This window comes from Pipistrellus kuhlii, unplaced genomic scaffold (genome assembly GCF_014108245.1).
Source record: "Pipistrellus kuhlii isolate mPipKuh1 unplaced genomic scaffold, mPipKuh1.p scaffold_m20_p_14, whole genome shotgun sequence".
Classification (NCBI taxonomy): Eukaryota; Metazoa; Chordata; class Mammalia; order Chiroptera; family Vespertilionidae; genus Pipistrellus; species Pipistrellus kuhlii.
The window spans coordinates 8,016,805-8,041,376 of NW_023425449.1; the positions used below are offsets into that span (position 1 = coordinate 8,016,805).

General features: G+C 38.0%; 1 protein-coding gene across 2 annotated transcripts in view; it reads left to right on the forward strand.

Annotated features, from left to right (window-relative positions):
* CPQ (carboxypeptidase Q) overlaps positions 1 to 24,572 on the forward strand; it is a 246,024-nt gene that overhangs the window by 129,339 nt on the left and 92,113 nt on the right. For both annotated transcript variants that reach the window (XM_036436581.2, XM_045581327.1), the window contains one exon: positions 3,075 to 3,186. In XM_036436581.2, the coding sequence (XP_036292474.1) occupies positions 3,075 to 3,186 (112 nt within the window). The remainder of the gene's footprint in view (positions 1 to 3,074; positions 3,187 to 24,572) is intronic.

Here is a 24,572-nt window from a genome sequence, read left to right on the forward strand (position 1 = left end):
GGATAGTTATCTTTCTGGTTCATTATTAAGAAAGACATTTATAAAATAAAACATCTTTAAAAGTTGAGTGGGCATCTCATTCATTGAGGATTGATCAACAAGTACTTGCTTAGGTTTAGATAAATACCTATAAAACTCACAATTTAAAATGCATAATGTTAAGCTAGGCATGCCAAGAACATAAGTATGACCCCACTATATATATATATATATATATATATATATATATATATATATATATATATGATTTGAAAACAGCCTGAGTTATTGTGAAGGCAATTTGGAGGATAACATAGAACTGCCTTGATTTTGTTACTCTTCCATGTTATCTGAGAAAAAGTTTATTAAATACATTTGACACTATTTATCCACTGGAACTTTAACTTCATTGGGAAAAGGGTTCTGAGAGTGGTGAGAATGTTGACTAATGTTCATTCCACATGGGATTACACCACTTTCTGAATCAGAGTTTCCTGTATTGCAATATATTTTCCATTTTTTCCTGAGAAACAATCCATTTGGGCTCATTACATGGCTATTTGTTAGTCTGGGGCATTGTACTTGTTTGTGACTCCGATGAAGTCATAGTGGGCTGGGTCTATCTGTGGACACAGCATCAACAGGAGAGCGTGCAGCTGCTCGGAGAAGCAGCCACCTGGATATTACCACCCAAAATCCTGCTTTCCCAAAGTCATAGGTTTTTCATTAATCATCCAGATTTGTTTACCTTTGATTTGCTCATTGCATGCTGTACACAGACACCGCTCTGTTGAACTTATTCTTTTTTTTTTTTTTTTTTGGAACTTTTTATTGATGCGTAATAGTCTAAGAGAAAGGACATAGACCCTAACTGTACAAGATGAACTGTCACAAACAGCACCCTGTGAGCCGGTGCCCAGACCAGGAGCCAGAGCGTGACCAGCACCTCAGCAGCTCTCCTTGGGCCCCTTCCTGGCACTCGCCCTCCTCACCTTGGGATACCGCTCTCCTGTGCTGCTTGTTTTTATATTTCATACAAATGGAATTTTACATGATACATTGTTCTGTTTGGCTTTTTCCATTCATTACATTTATGAGATTCAGGTACATGTATCATGTATTGTGTTTGTTCATTCTTATTGCTCTGCAACGTTGCATTGATCAATGCACCATCATTCATTCATTCTGCTGTTAGCAGGCCTTTAAATAGTTTCCCTCTGGGAAGGAGATGAGGACTATTATGAATATTCTATAGACATCCTAGTCCGTCTATTTTGGTGAAAGTACATGTACACACATACGTTTCTGTTGGACTTACAGACAGGAGTTGCATTGCTGGGTCATAAGATGTGCAGATGTAGTAGGTAAGCCAGTTTTTCAGAGTGGTTGTAAGTACTTATACTCACACCAGCGATGTATGAGAGTTCTAGTTGCTCTACCTACTCACCAGTATTGGACATTTTCTGTCTTTTTCTTATTAGCCATTATGGTGGATGTATATTGAATGGCGTTTAATTTAAATTTCTTTGATGGTAATGAACCTGAGCACCTTTTCATATGATTATTAATAATTTGCATGTTTATGCTTGTGAACTGTCTATTCAAGCATTTTGTCCATTTTTCTACCAGTTAACTTTCTTTTTGTTACTGTTTCATGGATATGGGTTCTTTGTTGCATATATGTATTGGAAATACTTTCTCCTCTTCTCCAGCTTGCCTTTTCACTCTTTCAAGGAGGTTTTTTGATAAACAAGTATTCCTAATATTTTAACAGTCCCAATTTACTATGTTTTCTTTTATGGCTTGTTTTTTGCGTGTCCAGTTTAAGAAGTAGTTTCCTACTTCAAGTTGACAAAGCAGTTCTCTGTTTTCCTCTAACACTTTTGTTTAGATTTATAATTCACATGACTTGATATCCATATATCGTATGATACAGAGATCAAAATGTTACCAACCCTTTCAGGTTGGGGACCCAAAACAACGTCTTTCTGTCTATTTTCATTCACACTAGTGGAATGAGATGGAGGTCTATGAAGTGGAGCAGAAACTATTCTCTGATCAAGGCATGGAGGAGAGGGAGCTCACGTTCTGACGGCACCTTCGCCCTGACCGGGAAGGAGCCTCTGTGTGTACAGGCTGTCGTGTGGAGTGATTCCATTCCTTTAGGCATGCGTAGTTATTCTCCTGTTGCCCTCCGCTCTTTCGCACCTGATTCTTCTTGTGCACGATGCCCCATCGGCATCTTGGTCTTTGCGCTTGGCCCTCCTCATTTTACCATTGGGAATCCTCCTTACTTCCTGTGAGCGAGCACAGCTCCTGACACAGGGCAGGTATTGAGAAACATTAGGGCATTTTGGATGACAGCCTAGTGACAAAGATGCTTTCTCACTGGATGTCCTAACCCAACATCAGTTTACTTACTTTAAGTACAGTGTGTCCACAAAGTGTAGTTCCATTGAATTTATTTTTCCTGGAGAGAATTACTAATGATTCTCAGAAAGAAAAGAAAGAAAGAAAAATCTAAACCTAATAGCAATTCAAAACAACATAATATGTAGATTACTTCACACTAATGTAAATTGAAGTGTTTCTTAAACCTTTTTCTGTTAATTAGAATTTAGTTTGTAGCTTTAGCAATTTATTCAACTAAAGTGACTGACAATGCACAAAACACAATCATTTAAAAAATAAATTATTGTTTTTACTTTTCCATTTGTATTCAGTTCAACACATGTTTATCCTGTATCTGTGAGAGTTTGGGATGGTTGGAAATTTGAAGTTTTGAGCTCTATTTTTACGTCATATAATAAAAGTGTCACACATATGACATAAGACATTTTTCTTAGTATTCAAAATTATATTAATAAAGAGAGGAATAAGGTGAGAACTTTTATTACTTTTAGATGACCGTACTCCCTTTTGTGTAAGGCCTCTGAACTAAGTCTTCCACTAGCAATGACGCAGATCTTCTAAGGTATTAAAACATGGAAAGAATATAAAAGTTTCATTTCTGTATTTGGAATGCCTCTGAATCTTGCTCTTTGATGTCATTTCTGCTTCATCTTATTTGTTTTTCTTTTTCTTATTTGTTCTAGGTTGTCCTGGTCAGTGGACATCTGGACAGCTGGGACGTTGGGCAGGGTGCCATGGATGATGGTGGTGGAGCCTTTATATCATGGGAAGCACTCTCCCTTATTCAAGATCTCGGTAAATATTTAGAAAGTTGTTAACCAACATGTGAGGGTCTCTGTGGTGACATGTTTAACTCAACACACAAAATAGTCAACAGATTAGTTACTGTGTATTCTCCTGAGGTTTATATGCTTTTTGTTAGTTGACTCCAAGAGAAGAACTGATTTGTCCCCTTAGAAAAAAAAATTTTTTTTAATTCAAGTGTTTGCCAGACAACCAAAATATCCAATATGATCAGCCACTGGGGGAAATGAACAAGCAAATAAAACCCTAGCAACTGCAACCACATCAGCTAGAGACTATGTAAGGATACTGAGACGAAATGCAAAGAAAAGGCACCAGCTCCCTTGACTTCCTTTTCCTTGTTCATCTCCTTTTTAAAATTGCATTTATTTTATTTCTATCCACCCCTCTCCCACCCCCCCATGTCCTTTGGCAACTATCAGCTTGTACTCTATAGCTATAGTTCTGTTTTTTTGGTGTTTTGGTTTTCTTAGTATTCCACAAATAATATTGTATTTGTCTTTTATTGCCTGACTTATTTCATATGGCTTAATAGACTCTAGATCCAACCATGTTTGTTGTTGCAAATAACAAGAGTTAATTCTTTTTTTTTTTTATGGTTTTGCGTAATGTTCCTGTGTGAGTGCACATTTTCTTTATCTAATCATCTATTGATGGACATCTATGTTGCTTCCATACCTTGGCTACCACTAGGGCTGCAGTGAACATATAGGGATGCCTTTATTAGCATTATTGTTTTCTTTGGATAAATACCCAAAAGCCTAATTGCTGGGTCATATGGAAGCTCTTTTTTTTTTTTTTTTTAGAATTTTCCATACTGTTTTTCATAGCGGCTGCATCAATTTGCAATCCCAAGGAAATTATCAGGCTGTTAGGATAACTTTGCTGCAGTTTTCAATAGTGCACAAGGGTTCCCTTTTCTCTACATTATTACCAGCACTTGTTATTTGATTTATTGATGATAGCCATCCTAACAGGTGCGATGTGATCTCTCCTTGTGGATTTAATTTGTTTTCCTGGGGATTAATAATGTTGGCCATCTTTTCATATATCTGTTGGCCATCTCTATCCTCTTAGGAGAAATGTCTATTTACTATTCTTTGCCCATTTTTAAATTGGATTTTTGGGGGGGAGTGTTAAGTTACATAAGTTCTTATATATCTTGTATATTAACTCTTATGGGATGTGTCACTTAGACTATCTTCTCCCAGGCAGTAGGCTGTCTTTTTGTTTTGTTGGTCATTTCCTTTGCTATGCAAAAACCTTTTAGTTTGATAGAGTCCCATCTGTTTACTTTTTCTTTTGTGCCTTACTCAAGGAGGCATAGCCAAAAATATATTTTTAAGAACCTTCTCAAAGAGTTTACTGCCTATGTTTTCTTCTAGTTTTATGGTTTCCAGTCTTAAATTTAACCTTTAATTTATTTTGAGTTTATTTCTGTCCATAGTGTAAGAAAAGGGTCTGGTTTTATAATTTTATTTGTATCTTCCCTTTGAAGAGACTGTCTTTACCCATTGTATATCCTTGCTCAACAAGGATTTATTTATGGGCTATCTATTCTAAACATTGATCTACATATCTGTTTTTTATTATTGTGACTTTGGGGTATAGTATATGTAATTTAGTAGTCTCAAGTAGGTAACTTTGTGGTATCAAGATTATTTGCCTGTGGTTTTATTTTTTCATAATGTCTTTGTTTGGTTTTGGTATCCAGGGTAATGTTGGCTTCATAAAATGAATGTGGAACCATTCCTTCCTCTTTAACTTTTTTAATTCCTTGCTAATTTCAAGGGAATTATCAGGATGTTAATTTTCTTTGTATGATAGAAGTCAAAGAAAGAAATGTCGGGCTGAATGAACGATTCCTTTAGCCATAATAAGGAATATTAGACCTTCCAGGTAAACCTAAACATGGAAGAGATGGGCAGACATAAAAAGGAATGGCTAATGGTGAAAGCATTTTATTTTTATGACCTTATTGGTAAGCAAAAAAACATACTTTTTTTCTCTGTGTACTGGTCCACAAGATGGATTTTGAATGAGGTTAGAAATAATAAAATAGTCTGAAGTGAGAGTTCTGTGCCTGAATTAAATGCCTTATTAGCAGAATGTTTCATATTACAACCGTGAAGAAATTCCAGTTTCAGCTGTAGTAAAGATCACTTTCGCGTAGGCTTTCCATTGCTTACTTCAGAATTTATGTGTTTAAGTTTATTCTTTTTATCCAGCCTCTAATGAGCCCCTCTAGCCCTGTAAATTGACCCATAAAATAATAGATTATCTTAACAGTAGTCTTGCTTGAGGCAAATTTTTGGGGTATCATTTTGATTTATGTTTGTGTGTGTGTGTGTGTGTGTGTGTGTGTGTGTGTATATGTGTGTGTGTGTGTGTGTTTTAAAAATGGAGAAACGGAAAGATTGCTATCCATTTATTTTTACTTCTAAAACAGACCAGCATTTCCCAACCTTGGCACTACTGGCATTTGGGGCCAGATGATTTTGTTGTGAGGTCTGTTCTGTGTGTTGTAGGATGTTTAGAGGTATCCCTGGCTTTTACCTACTAAATGCTCATAGCACCGTCTTCCCCTAAATTGTGACAACCAAAAATGTCTCCAGACATTGCCAAATGTCACCTGGTGGGTTGGAGGTGAGGGAGGCATAAAATTTCCCAGAATAAAATAAACTAATAAAGAAATCTCTGGGAGACCTAATACAGGGTTATGTTTTTGGAAAGTACAATAATCTAACTGGAAGCCTTATATTGTATATACACCTTTAACCCTACTGAGAACCTACTATGTGAATGCATTTTGTAAAATCTAGGCACACAGAGAGATATAGAGCATATCCTCTGTCCTTTAATTTAAATTTTATTTTTCAATTATAGGTTACATTCAATATTATTTTGAGTTGAAGATGTAAACATGTAACTACACACATAATTACAAATATAGATATCATTTCAAAGTCTGCTTATAGAATTGGGTACATTTTGAGAAAGATAAAGTCCAGCAAATAAAACTGGAAAACACACAGTCCTTCAAAGAAGATCTCAAAGACTCTAGATGCTATTTTTTCCCCTTCTTTCCCTTCCCTTAAAAATTATTCCCTCGGCTATTTGTTCTCTCTGCCCTAAACTTCATTCTGGAATGAAGCAGGCCTAGAGATGAGGCAGTGAGATATCACATCTCCCTCCTTAGGAGTCACAGATGATTATTTTGGAAGTTAATTTTCTTTCAGTGTGTTCAGCCAACTTGATTGGAATCAGAATGGTAGAGTGCAAAGAGAACCAGACCAACTTGAACTAAATTTTGGGTCACTGTGCCACAAACTACTTTATTTAGCTGTGGCCGGGCCATTTGAATCCTCTGGGCTTCATTTTCTTCATCTCTATTCAACTCTAAGCTTCTAGGGTATTTTATCTGCTTTCGATGGGAATAAAAATCATGTCTCTCTAGGCTTTCAATCTTACTTCTTTAGAACTCATCATAGGACTCTAAATCACCGCTAATTGAGTTGGATTCTCTTGCATGGATAAATGTCACACCAGGCAAAGGTGATGTATCTCTCCCAGCTTTGAAAGTACTCTGACTTCAGTAGCTATTGAAGGCTAGTAATCATTCCTTTAATTCAGGGCTTAACTCTCTTACTGAAAAAAACCTCTGTACACGTATGAATAAAACTCTAAAATAGAGATTACCATTTCTTTTGAGTATGTGTTAAGATGCAGAATGCATGGTATACTGTTTAAAAAGCATACTGTGTGGGTTCAGATTCCAGCTCTGCAACTTACTACCTATGTGGCCTTAAGCAAGTTACTTTGTGCCTCAATTTTCTCATCTCTGAAATAGGGTATTAACAGTTCCTACCTCATAGGGTTGCTTTGAAAATTAATCTATTTATGTAATGTACTTAGACCAGTACCTAACCCAACCCAAGTACTATTAAATGTTAAATGTTATTACTTAGTAAGCATGACTCCATCAGTAGCATGTTTTTATGCAAGAGAGGATGATGAATTTTGTAGCCTCATTCCCATCAGTGATTACATTGCCTCCTAACTTAACATATTAGTTATACTGATGTAACTCTAGAGCCAGCTGTTATGATAACCCTAAATATCCTTTTTCTTTACTCTTTAAGTCGCCATCTCTTGTACGATGGAAATCTAGTGACTACTTTTTTTTTTCTCCTTTCTTGATCAAGGTATTACAAATGTGTCTTTTTCCTCCAATCCTGCCCTCACTCTCACCCCCTGTTGTCTGTGTCCATTGCTTATGCTAATATGCATGCATACAAGTCCTTTGATTGATCTCTCCCTCTTACCCCACCCCCCCACCTTCCCTCTGAGGTTTGAGCATCTGACTGATGCTTCTCTGTCTCTGGATCTGTTTTTGTCTCCTTTACTTTTCTACGTTTTCATTCTAAATATTCAGGAATCCAGATTTATCCTGGTCACTTTCTGCTTCCACTTCCACTCAGTACCTCACCTCTGTGATTCCTCACTGAGCCTTACTCTTTCATTTAAAAATTAAAATGAGTGTGGATTTCTATTTGTAGATCGCCTATGTGTTTGAATATGAAGAACGGGGTTCAGCGTGTGCCACTTAAGTTCTAGATGACAGTAACTGATAAACTTGAAAAAGAAATAGGACTTTAGGCTAGAGGCCAAGACATGGGTTCATAATTATATTACTTAATTACATTGAGTCCAAGCTGTTTAATTGGTGAAATATGAAAGCTCCATGGAAAACTGTTTTTTCCAAGAAAATGAGACTCCTTTTGACTGCTGTTACTTGAAGGCATGTCATAGAGCACGCCTGCTGCAGTCCCTCAGTGGAGCTTGTTAATTTGAAGTGTTGGTGTGGTGGGGCTTTCAGATACTTGGGAATATTGTTCTACGATTCATTCTTCTTGTCTCTTCTTTCACTATTCTTTTTTTAAAATAATTTTTTTTATAACTTCAGAGAGGAAGGGAGAGATCGAAACATCAGTGATGAGAGAGAATCATTGGTTGGCTGCCTCCCACATGCCCCCCCTCCCCCACTGGGGATCAAGCGCACAACCTGGGCATGTGTTCTGACCAGGAATCGAACTGTGACTTCTTGCTTCATAGGTCAGTGCTCAACCACTGAGCCACACTAGTCAGGCCGTTCTCTATTCTTACAGATTCACTCTTTTGCCCAAGCCATCAGCTATACCTACATTTAATTAATCTAACAGGAGAGATATTTGTCCTTCACAAATATAATCAGTCATTTCCTGAGTAACTGTCAACAGAAGGCTCTTTGCTGTGAAATGCTATTGAATGCTTTTTTTGTTTCTGTGGTTTACTGGACTTGAAACTGTTTGTGTGAAATGTCTCCCCTTGGAATGATCTAGTGTCCGTGGACAAAACTAAAGGCCAAAGATGTTATGCTTCAAAATATCCATTGGGAATTAATAAACCATCATCCATCCCAAAATATTTCCAACATTACTATTTTCTGTCAAGTTAGAATTTTGAGTTTTAAGGCCTTCCCAAGGGAAACATTAGAATGAGCAGCACTACCTGGTTGAAATATGGGATACATATTAAACATCTTTCTAGAGAAATATGAACATGGACATCCTGATGGTGATTACCAGAGAGCTTGAAAGCCCCTGTGTTAGAAGAACGTTTTATTTATATATTCCTGTACTCATTCGCTCAACAAATACTTGTGTGCCGACTGCTTGTCAATATGCCAGGTGTCTGTGCCAGAGAGGAATGAGACATGGTCTTTGATGCCCTTAAAGTGGGAGAGACGTTTAATTAAAACTTTTTATAATTTACAAATTAATTCCCACTTATAATTCTAATACCCACCTTGCGTCACGCATAGTCATTACAATTATTAATTATACCAGAGGCCCAGTGCACAAAATTCATGCACAGGGGGCGGTGGGGTGTCCCTCAGACCAGCCTGCATCCTCTCCAATCTGGGTTCTCTCTCACAATCCAGGACTGCTGGTTCCCAACTGCTTGCCTGCCTGCCTTCCTGATTACCCCTAACTGCTTCTTTCTGCCAGCCTGGTCACCCCCTAACCACTCCCCTGCCAGCCTTATTGATGTCTAACTGCTCCCCTGCCAGCCTGTTTGCCCCAACTGCCCTCCTCTGCTGGCCTGGTCCCTCCCAACTGCCTTCCTTTGCAAGCCTGATGACCCACAACTGCCCTCCCTTGCAGGCCTGGTCCCTCCCAATTGCTCTTCCCAGCTGGCCATCTTGTGGTGGCCATCTTGTGTCCACATGGGGACAGGATCTTTGACCACATGGGGGCAGCCATCTTGTGTGTTGGAGTAATGGTCAATCTGCATATTACTCTTTTGATAGGATTCCCTATGGTATACTTTACATGCCCATGACCATTTTGTGACTACCAGTATGTACTTGTTAATCCCTTTACCTTTTTCATCCAACTCTGCAACTCTCTTCCCATCTGGCAACCAGCAGTCTGTTATCTGTATCTACGAGTCTGTTTCTGTTTAGTTTGTTAACTTATTTTGCTCTTTAGATTCAATATTTAAGTGAAATCATACAATTTTTGTCTTTCTCTATCTTGGTTCTTTCACTTAGCATAATAACCTCTAGGTCTATCTATGTTGCTGCAAATGGTAAAATTTCATTCTTTTTAATGGTCAAGTAATATTCCACACGGAGATCTCCTATTTCAGTAATAAATATTTAACACCCAGTTCATGTCAGGCAGATAAAATGGTAGGGTACAGGTCCTCCCATCAATGATCAAAGTCAGGTAGCAATGGCTTCACATGGACAGAGACATTTGAGTTTGAGCTAAGTCTTGATTGAGTGGGAGGTGGAAGGAGAAAAAACAAAAGTAGAGCTTGTGAAAGTACATAGTTTGGATAGTGGGGTAAGTTTTTGGAAGCCTAGAGCAATAGGTGATTGCAGAGAGGTAGGAAATGAATTGAATGAAAGATGAGGGTCAGTTTATCAAGGGCATTGGATGCAAAACTGAACCAGGCAAAGGTTCCTTAATTGGCATGGTGCAGTAGGCAGCAGTGAGAGGCATTGAAGATTTTAAGCATAAAATTGGCATGATAGAACTTCTTTCTAAAATAAAAATAACTGGGCATGTTAACCTTTTAATCCATAAAGAAGTGTGATGAATAGAATGGAGACACAGGAAAATGGAGTTGGGAGACCTCAGCTATATTGAGCCTTGAAAACTACAACTTTAGAGTTCCTGGAAAATTTTTTTTGCTACGTGGCTGACAAGCCAGCTTTCACCTCTCTATGTTAAACAAAAGAGGAAGTGATGGGGTTCCCAAGCATGCTGTGTTCTTCGCCTACACACTTCTCTGAGACATTGCGCTAATGCTGCATTTGCAAAGCTGTGGTTTACCCAGCTTAGAACGAATTCTCTTCCAGTAAACTTAACTACAACAGAGGTCTGCAAACAAAGAAACAAGAAAATATACTTTATGGTTAACTGGATTTTAAAAATTCTGCTAGAAGATGAGGAAGAGCTTAATTTAGTTCATTTCAACTCTGTGAACATCTTCAAAATCAAGTGCTAGGAACAGAGTTTCTAGTAGGTATGTGATGGTAACAGCAGGCCCTATGAAGTAATAGAGAAGTTCACATTGTAAGAGCACTGATTTGTACTCCTGCTAACACTCTCCTTACAGTGGGTAATCACCACTGAGGAGCCGATGCCCAGCTCACGTGCTTGCCTGACACCAACATCTCCTGACTGTACAATGTGACCCAGATCTCATGGGTCTTTCAACTCTTGAAAATCTCCTTCCTTAACCCTTAAATATCTCAAAATCTGCAGGTAACGAGAGGCAGTAAGGACAGCAGAGTAACAATATATTCTGTTGGAATATCTTGGACTAACATCTTTCTGTGCTACTTAATAGCTGTATTATGTTTGACAAATGATTTAACCATTTAAATCTCAGTTTCCTCTTCTTTACAATGGGAACAATTTATCTTGAATAGTTGATAGGATGATTTGAAATAATTTAGACAGTTTCTGCCCTGCCCATCCCATCCCACTAAACTGTCAATAATAGCAACCATCCTTATTAGTATTAATTGCCAAAACAATGGGTAGGAATGTTCCAGCAGAGAATATACTCTTAAAAGTGTCTTTATCTTTGGTATCTTGCTGTCTGTATTCCTTTTCACAGTTCAGCTTGGGCATGGCCATCCCCAAGGTAGAGAATTTCTCATAATAAAAGAACAATAGATGGGGGAGCCAAATTCACAAACTATCACCCTAGTATAGTCACCATCCATGAGCATATCTATGATTCTCTCCTCATTGCTACAGAAAAAACACTTAATAGATGCTTCATAAATGTGCAGAATTATAATAACACAGGGCATGGGGATGGATTTTTTTTTCTTTTAAATGTTCGGGTACTTAAAATTTAATGAAATTTATTGGGGTTTCACAGATTAATAATCCTATATAATAAAAGGCTAATATGCAAATTGACCGAACAGAGGAACGACTGGTCGCTATGATGCACACTGACCATCAGGAGGCAGATGCTCAACACAGTAACTGCTCCCTGGTAGGGGGGAGCACCTCTCAGCCAGAAGCCCTGAGCTGGGCTCATGGCTGGCAAGCACAGGGACTCTGTGGCAGTGCTAAGGGAGGCCCATAGAGAACGGGCGTAAGCTGTCAGTTGGACATCCCTGAGGGCTTCTGGACTTTGAGAGGGCACAGGTTGGGTTGAGGGAACCCCTCCCCTCAAGTGCACGAATTTCGTGCACCAGGCCTCTAGTATTATATAGGCTTCAAGTGTATGGTTCTATAACACAATATCTGTCTATTGCATTGTGTATTTACCACCCAAAGTCAAGAGCTTAATTTTTTTCTGTTCACTTTGCTCTCTCTACCAATACCCTTGACCTAGTAACACTGTATATACTAGTACAAGGATTTATAACACTTCTGAAGAAGAAAAATAATAGTAAAAACAGGAAATAGCTGTCGAAGGCATCATAATGTACTAGAAAGTAATTTGAAATATAGAAAAAAGGGGAGAGAAAACAAAAAATCAAATTTAGTGCTTACTGTTTGCAATTCGCCCTGCTGAGGGAATTCTCAAGTAATCTTTCCATTTTTTAAAATAGACAAAACCCCACAATTTCTAGCCATTCTTAGAAGGTCCTCATGCGTATCAACTGAAGACGAGCTCTGGAGCTTTTATTACTGCTCTTTCTCTATAATAATGGTATTTTTAAAAAAGTAATGTATTTAAAATCTGACTGAAACTGTTGTGAGTTCTTGCTTTGATTAATGTGAATGGGAAAATATATGTCAGGAAATGTTTCAGAGGTTATATTTCTGTTCTCATCACCAGACGATATATCCATTTAGCCATCCATATTCACTTGTTTCAGGCAGCACGTTGGAACAAAGGATATTTTATGAATTTCATTCTGGAATTATCCCTTTTCTGAAAGAGATAAATATGAATGTATCTTGCATCATTGAATAATTTTAGATGAAATCATTTGAATCTCATTATTGGGCACAAATGAGGAATAAGAGGAATTTTTGAACGAATTGCCTTCCTGGAACTTGACTATATGTTACTGCAAAAGAACAGTGGTTAGACTCACAAAGCAGAGATTTGTGATAAAAATGCCAAACATATACCAAAAGAACCATGTGTCTTACATTTTCCTTTAATATAATAAACCAACATGAACCATATATCAACAAACATTAATTCAACACCCGGGAGAAGGGAGGAGAGAACAAAAATGTATGGGGTATCACACTACCTTTTTAAATCCCCAGAGCAGCCTGCTGAGGGTTGTCTATCTCGGGCAGGTGTCTGGACCTATCTGTGTTTTAGCTCTTATCAGTAAAATAGATGGCAGTGTGCTTGCAGGGCCGTTATGTGCATCAAACACATATCTGTCAGGAGTTGCCAGGATGAAAAGTCAGGGGCACATAGCGCTGCTCCTGGCAGTGTGCTCTCCCTGACTCAGAATTCACATGGAGCTCTTTGGTGAAGCGATTTCAGACACAGGGAAGCAAGGGGACCTGAGAGAGGTTATGGTAAGAAAAACGTCACTAATGCCCTATGACATTTTATAACAGGAACAACAGTTTACTGATTACCCATGTATAAAGTTTTATTTGTTAGAAAAAATCATTGACAGTAGCAGTGATGGTCCTTGCTTTAGGACTTAAATGAGGTAGGATCAACATGCGATTTCTCATCCAGCTCTTAGACTAATGTGAGGAGGAGGGCAGATGCTTTCTGATTAAGGATGAAGTAACAGTGACAGTTAGTTCGTCTAGAGCACTGTACCAAACTCTGAGCCAAGGGCTGGGGATGAGCTCTCAATGAGCCTGGAAGGTAGGAATTATTCTCATTCCTTACCTGGTGCTACTTACAACGGATAAAAGTGGACAAGCTCACTTCTTTATCGTTAATGTTTCTCTTTTTAGGTTTTTTTTTTTACCCTTTTACTTACAACTGGGACATACTTAAGAAATAAAAATTGCCCTGGCCAGCTTGGTCAGTGGTTAGAGCCTTGGCCTGAAGACCTAAGGGTCATGGGTTCATTTTCAGTCAATGGCACATACCTCAACTGCAGGCTCAATCCCCAGCCCAGTGGGGATGAGAACTGGAGGCAACCAATCAATGTATCTCTCTCATATCTATGTTTCTCTCTCTCTTCGATGTTTTTTTTTTTCTCTCTCTCTGTCCCACTCCTCTCTCCCCTCCATTCTCTTTCTCAAAAATAAATAAAATAAATGGAAAAATATTCTCAGGTGAGGATTGAAAAAAAAAAAAAAAAGAAAGAAAAAATTGCCAATGCAATTGAAACCTGTTTTGCACCTCACCTCTTCATAATTCATCCCTTTTCCCCTCTGCAGTTATAAGAAGTGTTCTTATTATTTTAACATTATTCTGTGTCTGTAATTCAAAAACTATCATAAAACTTTTGGGATTTTGAATTATGCAAATGATATTTTCTTTTGTATTAGAGTTTATTCTATATTATTTTACCTTATTAAAATTTTAGTACATTAACTTTTAATCTTTCCTATTTTTTTAACATACCTTAAAGTCTAATTGTGTCTATGGTGGTCCATATTTTCACTGTGATTTGTTTGAGATCATATTTGTTATTTCCCTACCCTGATTTTTTTTTTCTTTTCTAATCTGAGAACTCTTTTCATCTATTTTTTGGGACGAGGGGGATTCTGTATGTTATTTTATTATTTTCTCAAATTTTGCCCTCTCTAATTCTTCTCATTCCTTCTGCAGTCCTCAGAACTATCTCATTCTGAAGCCCATGTCTCTCAGTCTCACTTTCATATTTCCCATCTCTTGATCTTTTTTTCCTTCCTCTTTTCCTTTTTACTCCCTCTCTTCCTCATTTTCTCTCTTCCTTCCTTTATCACTTCTTCCTTTATTTTTTGTGAGTTATGCTATGCATTAAGCAATAGTTTTTAAAGTTCATGCTTTCTAAGCATTTCTACATGTTTTATGATAAAGGGATCCCTTCTGCATCAGCTTGAGCAACCAGAAGTCCTAGTCCTTTACTAAGAAAACAAGACACCTTTTATTCACCTTGATGACTGGCATCTGGAGAGACAACTGCTAAGTGAGGACAGTGACTATCTGTGGCATCCAGTGTCATAAGATATTGAGGAAGGCATGAGGAGAACTGAAAAACATGACTATTAAGACTATCCAAGGCCAGTGGTCTCCAATTATTACACCATCAAGTTTTTCTTGTTTTCACCTTTATTTTCTTTGCAAATTTTTTGAGGAAAATGTATAGATAGATCTCTTAATTAATGATGACTTATTTTTAAATTTTGGTCATCACAACATTTTGTAACAACCACACCTAACAGATGACCAATGTTACTGCATTAAGTTAATATTCTTGCAACCCAGAGCAAATAAATGTTACCAATTTAACTTACTCAGGGAACTGTTTCACCTATAAAGGTATAATTTTGTTCTATGATTTTTAAGAAATTCACTTCTAGAGCCCCTTTCATGATCTTAGGCTTGGAAACACTGGCATAAAAGTACTGATTAGAGCCCTAAAAAGAGAAAAGGTATTCTTGTCTGCCTCCTTATCTCTCAAGATTTAGCTCCCGCTGGCTGGTTAGACACTGCACCTGCATTAGCTGCTAATTGCCTTCTTGACCCAAGTCACAGTATCTTCAGAGGTTAGCGATGCAGCTTCTAAGTTGTCCATTAGCTTTTAGAGGATATTATTTGGGCAAACAGGAAGATTATCACACAAAATCATGTTGTTGCCATCCTTGAAAAATGACCCCAATTTTCATATCAGCTTATAAAATCCCGAGTAGTCAAAGCAAATGTGTTCTTATCAGTGATTCTGCCTAGCGTTAGTAAATGAAACTTAATACAATCATCCCTCACTTAAAGATTGTTAGTATCTGGTTTTGTTTGTTTATGCTTTCAAAATTGTGCCTTAGAAAAATGTATACTGATTTTTCTTAGCAATTATGAAGCAGGTCTGCTCCAACCACCAGCACTGAAGAAGAAACAAATCTCTAATTTGAAATCTTAGCCTACTCAATGAAGTCAGCCTGTCATTGAAGGACAGCAGGCAAAGCACTAGTCACTGGAGAGCTTGGGAAGATGGTGGGAGGATGAATCAGGAAGCTGGGGGGGAGGGGTGTTGGAGAACGGAGGCAGCATCTCCTCATTGCTTATCTAATTAGAGAGAGCATATTTTTAGAATGGACTTTGCTAGAGGGATAAACAATACACTTCTATTATTCAGACTTTGAATCACACTTTTAGCCTTGTAACCCACCTGATTCATCCCTGGGTACTGTTTTATTCACAGTGAAAAACAGGTCATTAGGTAGGGGATGAGTATATTAGTGAGTGCACTTAGGGTTCCTACATTTAAATCTGGGGAATGTGGATAGAGAGAATAGAATGGGGTGTGATTTGGCTCAGTGACCTGGAAGGAGTAGGCGTAGGTCTCTGAGAGGGCACAGGTAGGAGTCATATGGAAAATGGGCAGAAGAGCATCCTTCACATTCTACAGGGGCTGCTGCCTGCTGTGTGTACTCAAGGGTATTATTGCATGGTGTACCTATTTGCAGATCCTCAAACATGCTATACTGTGGCACCTCTCATCATTCTCTGTGTGTGCACACTCATTGTTTCCATTGTCGGATTTGAGCCCCTAAAGTATGCTTCTAATCTTTGTAAGTCAGCACTCAAGAAGATAATGCCTATAATAGTGTTTGTCAGACGTAGCAGAAGTGGCCCCTCTCGAGTGCTCTGGCCAAAGGGGAGCTTGGCTTTGAGGAGTGGATCCGTCAATCCACAGAGGCCTCTGGTCTCTTACTGAAACACAGGCTGGTAAGGGAGCATGGCTATGGCTAGAAGGGAAAGGAAAGTAGAGAGAGAATGACGCTAAAGAGACATGACCATGTGGACGCGGAGCCTGCCCCCAGGAAGTACAGTCAGTGGAGTGACGCTTGGGAGCATACCATAAAGTCCGATGGAAGGTTCTGTGTCCTAAAGTCCAGGGCTGTGTCTGTTTATCTGGCCATCACTGCACTGTCTCTGTAGGTTAGCCTTCCTGTTAATCATTTACCCTTCGTTTACTCATTTTTCTTTCGCCCTTTCTTGCTCCATCTTAAACATCACGTTAATATTAACTAAGAAAACTCCTTTTAGCCTCGGCAGCCTCCCAGGTGAGGTGCTTTCAGTCCATTTTGATATACACATGTTTAAAGTGACAGTTACTGCCTCTAAGAGAAGAAGACAGCGTTTATTTAATAATTTTTCAAGTGGGGAGATTAGTTGTGGTCACAGTGGCCGATTCTTCATGGTTCTCCAAGTGCTATAAAAAGCAACGTGGCGGCAGGAAGTGAATTCCCATGAGGAGTGGTCCAGTCATTGTGAATTGCTGGGATCATATTTGAAGTGATATTTCTTTCCACACTGTCTGTCAGCAACTATGCAGGGTTTGCTTTAGATTCAAAAATGTGTGAGATGAGCTGATCTCCATCCAAGTGTTGTTTTTGGATCTGACTACTGTTCACTGGTTTAGTTGTGGGGTATTTTTGTTGTTTAACAATCCCGAAATATTACATTCAGATGCAATTTTTATACGCTCTTTTCTTTTCCCTTTCACTTACTGAAGGATGGCCAAAGAAGAAAATCATTCTCTTATCTTTTCTCATTACATTCCATTTTTAATAAATCATATTTCTGCTATTCTACATGTCATATTTCTAAAAAAAATATCTTATCTACTAAGATTAGCATTTTCCCTTACTACATACACATCTAGGGTTTTTGTTTTTTTTTCAAATCTTCCAGACTAGGGAAAAAATGTACTGTTTGTAAGCAGATGATTTAATTTCAATAAATGCCTTCTTATTTCTCTCTCCCTGTGATTTATTGCTTGAAACCATGAGAAACATCCAAATACAGATGCTGTTTTCCAGCTTTGACGAAACCTTGTTTATTGACCTCATAAACTTTGGAAGATTTATGTAAGGTGATTCCATGGTGAAAGTAACAGTGTTAGCAGTTAAAACCTTAAAAGATGCTATAATGGAGAGGAAACCTTCATTATTCTGCTTCTTGTTAGGAATAGCCAGCAGTTTAAAAGGCAGACACTTGCTCATGAGGAGGAGATAAAAATGATCAAACGGAAATACCTCCTCCTTCAGTTAAATATGAACTGAGGGCACTGCACAGAGTAATAAAATTCCAATCTTCGAGAAGCTTCCCCTTGATGAGTGCATGTATATGTGCTATTCTTATTTGGTTTCAAACATGCAGTTGCCTATGTATTTGTTTTCTTTGAGGGAAATACATCTAGATCAAAATAGATTTAGCAAAATCCTTGCTCTCTATATAAGCATGTTTAAGATGTCGTGTTTTCCCTGGCCGTGTTGAGACAGACAAGATTATCTTCTGTGTGTGTGGATTACGTCTGTGAAAGATAGGCTGTCGCCATGCCTTCTGCAAAATGGTCCCCCACACCTGCCAGGAGGCAGAGGCCATTCCCATCATCCTGAGCCCTGTCCACAGAAGGTGGGCCCTCTGCAGGGTCCAGTCTTGAGGCACTAAATGAAGGCCGCCACAGTGACCAATAAGTCCCTTGATCATGAAAAGGCATCTTCAAGAGGAAATAACTCTGAAGAAGTGAGCACGACCAGTTTTACAGGATATGACTGGTGAAGCATATCTTCCTAGCAAGAGCAGTGAAAGAGAAATGCGCACGTGAGCTGGATTTCCTCAAATTCCATCACCCTTGGATAGTAACTTTGGAGCAGGGCGGGGGAATAATAGTGAACTTCAGCATCTAACAGTATACCATCCATTCTTCCTTCTGGTCCAAAGACCTTGCTAGTTTTACAGTTTTGAGATTCATAGTTTCATCTAAGACTCCCATTTTAGGAGAGATGGAAACCACAGGATGGGTCTTATGAACGTAGACATTTATTGGCTGGGTTTCAGGTGACTCCTAGGAAAGTCACAGGTGTACTGATAGATTTTTAATGGATACTATAATAATAAAAATTATTATCATAAGCAAAGGGGCTTTTGAAAGTCATAGTGCAATGCATAGACATGTTTTCTAGCTCTTTTTAGAAACCCTTTCTAAAATAATTCCCATTGGGTTAAGGTGAAGAAAGGGAAAGACTCAAAGTCACCTCCAGAATCAATTGTAACCTATTTCATCTTTTCCCATCCTCATATATTCACCATATTCAACCCTCAGTTGGTAGAAAGGGGTTCTTGGAGACAGGGAGCCATGCAGTATAGCAATATAGAAAGCGCCTTAGCCTAGAAGAATAAAGACCCAGGTTCGGAGCCTGACTGTGACACTTACTGTTTTTGAAAACATTGTTTAAGGGCTCTTAACAATCCCAGCTTCAACTGTCTCATAATAAATATGAGAAGTTCCTGCTCTGCATCTAGGCATTCTTTACCCATATTTCCTCCACTGCTAGATGTCAGCTACAGGAGGACAGGGTCTACATGTGTCTTGTTTACCACAATATCTCCTGAAGTTGGCTCATAGTAGGGGATGTACTGTATTCATTGTCAGTTGACAAAGTGACTGGAAAATGTTTAAAGCAATTATAAGCTGTTATTACGATTTTCATCATCTTTGATGATACTCTTCTGCTCTGTAGAGGGTGGTAGTTTTTAGTTTTCCATTTTTCACTTTGTGACTGGTAAGGAACTGAGACAGAAGACCCACAGGGAATCAATAGAGACCGACCACAGACCATTGATCATAAGTGATTAACTCTGAAAGTTCATGGTATTTGTAGACTCTTTCCTTGTCTCAGTACCTGGCACTCAAAGTAGATGGATCTGACCTTTACTCAAGTCTGCTCTGTGTGACTTGAGGCATGTATGCTAGCAGTCACCAACAGTAAGGTGACCTTCTTATCATCACTGGCCACTTTTCTACAATCTTCTTTGATCTTTGTTGTATGAGTATTTTCATGGCAAGGATAAGCTTCTATACAGACGTGATTCTGCCTGAGTATGTGCACGCTTCCAAGGAGGATCTAAATTATCCAGGTGAGCTCTTATTTTAAAGCCCCTCCTACATGTAGACTTTGAGGCATGGAGAAAAGAGGACCATTGACATCAGAAAGGTACTTTTTTGAAAGCTTCATGTAGCTGATAGTCTATTATGGAAGAAAAACATTAAAGAAATAATTATATTTGTGTAGAATGCCCATCTGTAGAGAGGGTATTATTATTATTATTTAGCAGATGAGAAAATTGAAGCCCAAAGAAGCAAAAACTTTTGCTCAGAGTTTTTGAAACAGTAAATGACACAGTCAGGCCTTCTTATTACATAATAAGGAAAATAATAATGTTTACCTCAAGGGATGTTATAATAAATCAGTAAGAAAATATCTGGGAAATTATTGAATATAGAATCTGGCCCAGAGTAAGTATTCAATAATGGGTGAGTGTCCACTCACTTTCCCTTCTTTCTTTTTTCCGCAAGTTAATCTAAATGACAAGTGGCAGGATCAAACTTCAGTCCTATAATGGTTCACCTGAAGTACTTCCTCTCAATTCATATTCACCTTTCAGACTGCTTGTTCTACTCCCATTTCCTGTTAACACAAATTGGAGGGAGTAACATGACCTTCATTTGTTAACAGAGACATGAAGAGGCAGCACACTGATGAATATTTCAGTTCAGGCAGGAATTGAATGTTGCTTGTGAGATAGGCTATCACTGCCACCTGCATTGACCATACATCATCCCCGGAAATTGACTCACCTTCACCATAGTCATTGAGATGGAAACAGTGCCTGTACGTTGAACATCATTTTCAAGTGGAAAGGATGAAGGGCTAACACAATATATACGGTGTATCCATATCTATAATATCTTAATATAACTGTTTTAAGATAGTGTGTTGCAGGACTGGGTTTGTGTATATGTTATTTGTTTCTTGGATAAGAGCTAAACATAAAACATAATAGTTTTATGTGAAAATATAATGATTACCAAGTTCAGGAATCAATGTCCTGTTTCACATCCACTCTTGCTCACTTTAGTATAACCTATGCATCATCAGGGATGTTGGTATAAGAGAATAACAATGTTGTTTCTGGTATTTATAGGCACAATGGATGACTATATCTTTACAAATTTTAAAAGTATTATCATTCACTGAAAACATTGTAGATCATTTTAATGTAAAGCAATGATAGACATATGTATAAATAGGTTGCAAATGAACAAATATCTGTTTTGTTTTCCCATTAAAGATATGAACCCTAATTTATTCTTTACTATTGGATCTATAAATGCAAATGAAATATATCGATGAATAGATGAGCTAAACAGTAAGCATGTATGTAAAATTTTATATAAGATAATACCCTTATATACATACATAGTAAAACCAATATTTGCACATTTAGGTATGGAAGCAAATGATTAGTGCCTTTCAATAAAGTTAATATATTTAGTTTCTATAGTTATGTATTATTTTATTATATATCAGAAAGAATAGTAACTACTCTAAATATTTCAAGAGGGAGAGATTTAATTTACATCTAATTTACATCAGAGATTTAATTTAATTTACATCAGAGATTTAATTTCTGCATCTGGCAGAAAGAGCTAATGCTTACCCAACATTGTATTGTTCTCTCATCCTCTCTTGCTATTAGTTTGGGACCTTATGGTGGTCCTGGCCAAAGGACTGTGAAGGGGAGTGAAGTATTCATTTCTTATGGTTAAAAGGGTCAAAAGCTTGTATGTATTTTCTAACCACTGACTTCCCCTGGAGGCAATCTAAAAAGATAGAAGAATTCTGGTTTTCTGAGTCACCAGATGGAGGGGAGCTCTCCCTAACTTGCATTGGACTCTGTGTGAGTCCAAGGTCAATTGTGACTGAACTAAGACACTGAGATTTGAGAGTTTTGTTTGTTGAGACAACTATGGTTAATTAACTTAGAAATTAAGGGATCTATAAAGATTTTGGAAGGCCTGGGAGAGAGAGGATCAGGGATGCAGTTACTAGTATTCAGAAAATCATGAAGCACAGAAACTAAAGAAACTGTCACCAATGACTTCAGCCACCCACAGCATCAGAGTTAGTGATTTGCAAGAAGATACTTGGAAGCTGTTGGCAAAAGCTCACATAACACTGTCTACCAAGCCCCAGGTGACTACTCACCTTAAAGGAGTAATGGTGTTTTCTGTTTGTCTTTTGTCTTTAATGTCTCACATGAAGGAAGCTTATTGTTTTCATCTACCCCCATAACAATGCTGGCATAGACTCTGGGAAATACAGTTCCCAGGAATAATCCTTATGATACCAGAGAAAACCAATTTGGTTTGAGCTGCCAAAAGAAAAAAAAATCAATCTGTCATACATAGGTAGCCCATTTATTAGGGTGATGCTATGTCTAAGTTTTTCTGGAATAGTCTCAATTTATTCCTGTTTAACCAGCGTAATTATTCTAACACCCTATTTCAATCTCAAAACTTTCCCTGTTGGAGAGTAAAGTATATGACCATCTATCGATGATAAGAATACCTGATTGCTTTCTTCAGCGGACATTACATATATGCAAAATGCTAATCAGTATGCTAAGCACAGGAGACATAGATAAACAAAGGTACATGTGATCCTGAACCTCATAGAATTTACAATCTGGTTTGGTGAATGATAAGGGCTTAAATACAGCAATAGTTATAAAGATGGAGCAGAGGAGACATATTTGAAAAGTATTGAGGAATTAAACAGTACAGATCTTGATAACTAATCAGTGTAGCGGTTAAGACCCTTAGGTTCTTGAGTCAGATTGTTTAGGTTTGAATACCAGCTTCACCACTTATTAGCTATCTTAATTTGGGAAGTTACCAACTAATCTTTGCCTCATTTTAGCAATCTTTAAAATAATAATATTTGTTGTAAAAATTAAATGAGATAAAAACTTATAAAGCTTATGAGTAACTAACATATAGTAAACACTAAATAAATATTTGTTATGATCACAATAAAGGAGGAGGAGGAAGAGGAGGAGGAGGAGGAGAAGGTGGAGGAGGAGGAGGAGGACATTTTCTTTTGTAAGAACTGAATATGAAAGAAGAATCTAAGAAAATCCCCAGGTTTCTGACTTGGGTATCTTTATGGTTGAGTAAAATAGTAAATGCAAGGGAGGTTGATTCATATTGGGTAAATAATGCAGGCAGTTTGGATATATTACTAAAAGAGTAAATACAGGAAAAGCCATTTAGGTGGGGCAAAAAAACACATTAGGTTCTATTATGTTGTATTTGAGCCATGTGTAGGGTATCCGAATGGCAACGTCTAATAGGCAGCTGAATATTTAAGTCTGGGCTCAAATGGAGTTCTGAGCTGAAATCTAGATTTGTGGTTCTTTAGGATCTAGATGGTGGTTGGAACCAAGAAAAGGTGAGAGGTCAGTTAGAGTATTGAGAAAGAAGAAAGGGCCATTGCCTATCTGAGGTAGGCCAGTGTTTATTTTTTTATTTTTATTTTTTATTTTATTTTTTTTGAAAATATATTTTATTGATTTTGTACAGAGAGGAAGGGAGAGAGATAGAGTCAGAAACATCAATGAGAGAGAATCATCAATCAGCTGCCTCCTGCACACCCCCCACTAGGGATGTGCCCACAACCAAGGTATATGCCCTTGACCGGAATCTAACCCGGGACCCTTCGGTCCCCAAGCCAACGCTCTATCCATTGAGCCAAACCAGTTTCGGCAGGCCAGTGTTTAAAAGGCAGAGGAAAAGAAGCCCTTGAAGAAGTCAAGATGCAATAGCTAGAGAATTAGAAGAGAGCCGGTGAGGGATATGAAAGAAGAACAGTGTCAAGTGCAAAACACTAATAAAAAAGGATGAGGGGAAAAAAATGGGTTCCAATGCGTTAGTCAGTGGGGGCTGTCGGTGACTTTAATAAGAGTAGATCCAATAGAGTAGGTAAAGTGGAAGTCAGGTCACAGGGAGTTGAAGTGAGAGTGGGAAGAGAGGATGTGGAGATAATGAAGCATTACTCTTTCTTCAGGGCACTTGGCTGAAGGAGGGGAAAGGGTCGGCTGGTGGCTGGAGGCTCTTTAATAGCAGTCTGTGGGATCCTTTGGTCCCAGAGTTGCACAGGGCTTTGCTGACCAGGAAAAGTTTTAGGTTTCATGACTTTCAAAGCCCTTTTCATCTCGAAGTGTTTCTTTTTCCCGTGATCCTCTATTTGATAAGTTTCTAGGTTCAGCTTTTATTTTCATGGGGTGATACCTGTAGACAAGATATAAAATCTATCTTATCCTAACAAATTTAAGTTAGAAGTTAATTTAAGTTAGAACTTAGGGGTACTTAGGGAAATATGCCTTAGGGTTCAAACCATATATAGTATATTTATAGTATATTTAAAATAAAATAGAGTTTTTAATATTTTAGTATTACATATATTCAGTTTTTTCACACTTTATTCTTTAATTGGCTCCTCTTTTCAACCAGTTGCTTATCTCAGAGAATTAATCGTTGTGATCAATGTTTTGTCATGCCTGTTTTGCCAGCTTCTCAAAAGCATAATTATTAAACCATTAGGTCATAACATTGGAAGAGGTTGACTGACTGATAATTCTTTTAAAAAACTTTAACATTTTCCTCCAGAGCCTTGGTTGGTTTATTGACTAGAGCAAGGCAGTTCGTTTGCTACGAGTGAAATAAGGTAGGCGAAGCATCTGGAAATGTTCTACCAGAGGAGCCAATGGCCTTGTTTTTTAAAGGTCCCACATCTCCCATCCATCACCTCTCGTCTTGCTGAGGTATAAGAGAATCAGGATTTATAACTGCATCATAATTCTGG